Here is a 5,000-nt window from a genome sequence, read left to right as displayed (position 1 = left end):
AACCAGCTCACCACGCTGGGGGGCGGCGCGCTGCGGGGGGCGGTGCGCCTGCGCTTCCTGCACCTGCACCACAACAATCTGATGGGCCTGCAGCAGGACGCCTTCGCCAACACCTCCGCGCTGCATCTGCTGGACCTGTCCTCCAACCTGCTGCAGGACGTGCCGCCCGGCGTGCTGTCCCCGCTGCGCAGCCTGCAAGTGCTCAGCCTGCGCCGCAACACCATCAGCCGCCTCAAGAAGCACTATCTGCGCGGCCTGCACGCCCTACACACGCTGGACCTGTCCCACAACCACCTGCAGGAGGTGTCCCCCGCCGCGCTGCAGGACCTGGCGGGCCTGCTGGACCTGGACCTCAGTGTGAACTACCTGCAGGTGCTGCACCCCCGCCTGCTGGGGGGCGCCGCAGGTCTGCAGCGCCTCAACGCCAGCCACAACTACATCACGGACCTGGGGGAGCGCAGCCTGCAGGCTGCCCCCAGCCTGCGCGTGCTGGACCTCACCAACAACTCCCTGACGGAGGTGGGGCAGGCCCTACGCGACCTGCCGCACCTGCAGGGCCTGTACCTGGCCGACAACTACCTGACGGCGCTGGCTAACCACACCTTCGCCGGCCTGCCCTCCCTCACCGTCCTGCGCCTGGACAACAACGGCATCCAGACATTCCAGGCCGCCACCTTCCGCGACCTGCCGGACCTGCTGACGCTGGACATGTCCCGCAACAACCTGGTGGAGCTGCCGCCCGACGCCTTCCGTTCCCTGCGCGCCGTGGAGGACCTGCGCCTCGCCCACAACCAGATCTCCATCGTCAAGGACTTCGCCTTCACCAACCTTCCCGGCCTGCTCACCCTGCAGCTGCAGGACAACCTCATCGCGGAGATCGGCGCCCATGCCTTCCACAGCCTGCCCGCCCTGCAGTTCCTCAACCTCAGCACCAACAGCCTGCCTGCAGTCCCCGAAGACGCTCTCGCGCGCCTGCCCGGCCTGCACGTGCTGGACCTGAGCGCCAACCTGCTGCGCACCATCAGCGACGTGAGCCTGCACCGCCTGCAGTGGCTCTCCGTGCTGCTGGTGAGGCCACACACACACACACACACACACACACACACACACACACACACACACACACACACACACACAGAGAGAGAGAGAGAGAGAGAGAGAGAGAGAGAGAGAGAGAGAGAGAGAGAGAGAGAGAGAGAGAGAGAGAGAGAGAGAGAGAGAGAGAGAGAGAGAAGCAAACCAAAATTCTCACCACAAGAACTAAGCCAAACCGTGCTCCTCCTCCTCCCCCTGCAGCTCCACCACAACACCCTCTGCCACCTCTCCGTCGGCGCCTTCAGCAGACAGCGGTCCCTGCGAGTGCTCACCCTTCAGGGCAACCACCTGCGGCGCCTCCATCTGCAGGCACTCGGCCCCGCCCTTTCCTCCCTCTCCCTGCTGGACATGAGTGGTGAGTGAGGGGGCTGGGAGGGGGAAAGGGGGAGGAGAGGGGTGGGAGATGGGAGATGGGTGAGGGGAGTGGGGTGGATGGTGGTGGGGTTGTTGTTGTTGTTGTTGTTGTTGTTGTTGTTGTTAATGTTGTTGTTATTGTTTTTATATTATTGTTGCTATTTTTACCATAATTATCATTTCTTTCCTCTTCTCTTCTTCTTGTGTTGTATTCTTGTTCTTGTTCCGCTTCTTCTTCCAACACCTTCTCTTTTACTCTTATTTCTTCCTCCTATTCCTCTTTTTTCCTCCTCCGCTTCCTCTTCCTCTCTCTTTTTTTTTATTATTCTTGCTCTTGTTCCTGTTCTTCCATTTCTCTTCCACCACCACTACCACCTCCTCCTCCTCCTCCTCCTCCTCCCTCCTCCTTCCCCTGCAGACAACCCGTTCCAGTGTGACTGCGAGCTGGTGTGGCTGAAGGAACACCTGGAGGAGGCGCCGCAGGGGGAGAGGGGGCCGCGCGCTCCCTTCCTGGGCGAGGCTTTGCGCAGTGTGCCTGTCTGCGCCGCGCCTCTCAAATACCAGGGGCGCCCCATCACGCAGGTAACTCACAAGGGCACTTAAGACACTTACAAACCACTTAAGGGAGTTTATAAAGGACCAGGTAACTTGTAAAGGTACTTAACACACTTAGAAACTATTTAAATTTAGAAGTGAGTTAGAATCTTGCTTTGTTTACTTATAAAACTCTCTCTCTCTCTCTCTCTCTCTCTCTCTCTCTCTCTCTCTCTCTCTCTCTCTCTCTCTCTCTCTCTCTCTCTCTCTCTCTCTCTCCAGGTCCCCGCCAGCGCCTTCCTGTGTGACGGAGATGAACTTGAGGAGGAGAAGAAGGAGGAGGAGGAGAAGGAGGCTTGTGAGGCTGGGAGGTACTTGCACCCTCTGCTGAATGAAGGTAAGGAGGAGGAGGAGGAGGAGGAGGAGGAGGAGGAGGAGGAGGAGGAGGAGGAGGAGGAGGAGGAGGAGGAGGAGAGAAGGAGGAGGAGGAGAACAATGAGTAAGAGGAGGAGGAGCGAAAGAAGGTGAAAAAAAAAAAAAAAGGCACATATTTAGATGAGTTCTCCTTAAGATTTTCATTTTCTAGTTAAGTAAAAGAAAACGATAATATCAATGGTAAACTAAAGTAATATAAAATTATTAGGAAATTTCAAATAAAGTTACCACAAAGCTCTCTGCAGAAAACAAATTTTACAACAGGAATTGCATAGGAATTTTAAATATATAGATAAAAATACTCAAACTTTGCGTAAATATGTAATAAAAAATAAGAAATAAGCCGTCGTGATGCTACTGATAAACATTAATATTATTTTGAAGGGTGAAATAACAAATAATTATAACAGACATCAATTAAATATGGACTCGTTAAAAGTCTGTATTGCATATCACAAGTTTGGCGAGTGAAATGATGCCATGGTAAACTTTGCCGAGTGAATGCAGAGGTGATGAAGACAAAGATACGCGGGCGATGCAGAAGTGAAGAAGTAGTAATTGATAACTGTAATAATTGACTTAGTGATAATAGTAAGCAATCGAATGAGAGAATAACGAATGAGAGAAAAGTAGAATGATGTTGAAATACTAAGAATAAACTAGAATAACCGCAAGAAATAGAATAACGACGATGGAAAAGTAAGAAAGAATAAAATAGAGAAGCAGAAGAATATAATAATGAAATAGTGAAAACAAGAGAATAAAATAAAATATAATAAAGAACATAATGAAAGAGAAAACGGGAGAAAAGAGAGAGAAAAAAAAGAACTATATATTTTATCGAAGTCTGTGTGAATGAACGAAAGAAGAATGAATGATAAAACAAGGCATAGTGAAATAGATAAAGAGAAGAGGAGGGACAGGAAAAAAAATGTGTTATCTGAAGTGTGTGTGTGTGTGTGTGTGTGTGTGTGTGTGTAACTGATAAAGTACAATAACAAATAAAAAAAACAACTAAAAAACAGATAATACATGATAAATAAGGAGTAATGAAACAGATAAATAAAGAGAAGAGAAGAGAGAGAGAAGAGAAAACAGTCTTCACCACGAATGATGAGAGAAACAGAAAAGAAAGATGATAACAGGAGGCACAGCAAGACACAATAATAATAAACAGAGGAAACTGTGAGAAAATAAGATGAAACACAATAACAGATGAACAAACATACGATAAATAAAGTAAACAGTGAAAAAAAATAAATAAACAACGAGAGAGAGAGAGAGAGAGAGAGAGAGAGAGAGAGAGAGAGAGAGAGAGAGAGAGAGAGAGAGAGAGAGAGAGAGAGAGAGAGCAGGTAATTAATCTCTTCACTTCTACAGGTAACCTATTTAACCTGACGGAGGGGATTGAGGGGGGCGGGGGGGCGGCCTTCCTGGACTACAACGACCCCATTCACCTGGACGCGCCCCCTCCTCTCTCCACCCCCACCACCCCGCCCCCCTCCATCGTGCCCCCGCCCCCACCGACCTCAACGTCTCCTGTAGTAGAGGCAGCAGCAGCAACAGCAGGAGCAGGGGTGGTCAGCCTCCCCCCGCCACGAAAACAGGTGTGTGTGTGTGTGTGTGTGTGTGTGTGTGTGTGTGTGTGTGTGTGTGTGTGTGTGTGTGTGTGTGTGTGTGTGTGTGCTGCTTCCCTACACACACACACACACACACACACACACGCACTCTCTTAGCTAATAGTAATAAGAATAACAGTGTGTGTGTGTGTGTGTGTGTGTGTGTGTGTGTGTGTGTGTGTGTGTGTGTGTGTGTGTGTGTCTCACTATCTCACCCCCTCCCTACCCCCCAGGGCGGGCTGCACACCACCCCAGGGGACACACCGACGATCTACGCTGGGGGGTCGTCAGGGGTCACCGCCGCGGACCCTCAGGAGAGCGGTGGGGGCCTCCTGTCTGGCCTGGCCCTGTCCTCCCTCCCCTCCCTGCCCTCCCTGCTGGAATCCGTGGTGGGTCTAGCTAACCTGGGGCTCAACGTGAACCTGGGGGGCGGGTTCCCTAGCCTGGGGGGGTTCGTGGGGCGACAGGACGGTGGGGGTGTGTCTGGGGGGGCGGTGTCTAAGCTGGGTACCCCCGGGGAGGGAAAACCCATGAGGGGGCCAGATGCCAATGACCCGGTGTGGGTTGACGGCCCCCCAGAGCCACACCCCTTCTTCCCCGCACCCCCAAGGCCCCTCGGTGGTGACCTAGTGGCTCCCGGCCCACTCAGCCCAGCAAGAGGGCCCGCCCCAGCCCCAGACGCCCCTGAGGGAGCTGCCGCCCCCCGCCCCGGCCTAGTGGTGTCCGTGGGCCGCCCCAATGTCTGGGGCACGCGTCCCTCCCGCCCCAAGGCTTCCCCCCGTCCCCTGCTCCCCCCAGTCATGCACCCCGGCCCAGGCCCCAGCTCAGGCACGCCCTTCCTCCCAGGGAGACCCCAGGGGGAGGGGAGTCACGTCCCCCAAGGACCTATAATACTGCACCAGGCCTCCCAGCACCCGCCTGCACCTCACCACCACCACCACCACCACCACCACCCCCAGCATC

The 5,000-nt window shown here is 53.5% G+C and overlaps 1 protein-coding gene across 1 annotated transcript in view; it reads left to right on the top strand.

Annotated features, from left to right (window-relative positions):
- LOC135094956 (protein artichoke-like) overlaps nucleotides 1-5,000 on the top strand; it is a 14,623-nt gene that overhangs the window by 8,476 nt on the left and 1,147 nt on the right. Inside the window, exons 4-9 of the mRNA XM_063995497.1 lie at nucleotides 1-1,068; nucleotides 1,297-1,450; nucleotides 1,868-2,031; nucleotides 2,266-2,380; nucleotides 3,799-4,025; nucleotides 4,271-5,000. The exon at nucleotides 1-1,068 is cut by the window's left edge and continues 1,263 nt beyond it; the exon at nucleotides 4,271-5,000 is cut by the window's right edge and continues 1,147 nt beyond it. Of these exons, the coding sequence (XP_063851567.1) occupies nucleotides 1-1,068; nucleotides 1,297-1,450; nucleotides 1,868-2,031; nucleotides 2,266-2,380; nucleotides 3,799-4,025; nucleotides 4,271-5,000 (2,458 nt within the window). The remainder of the gene's footprint in view (nucleotides 1,069-1,296; nucleotides 1,451-1,867; nucleotides 2,032-2,265; nucleotides 2,381-3,798; nucleotides 4,026-4,270) is intronic.

This window comes from Scylla paramamosain, chromosome 47, assembly GCF_035594125.1.
Source record: "Scylla paramamosain isolate STU-SP2022 chromosome 47, ASM3559412v1, whole genome shotgun sequence".
Taxonomy (NCBI): domain Eukaryota; kingdom Metazoa; phylum Arthropoda; class Malacostraca; order Decapoda; family Portunidae; genus Scylla; species Scylla paramamosain.
This window is presented reverse-complemented; position numbering and strand designations above follow the sequence as displayed.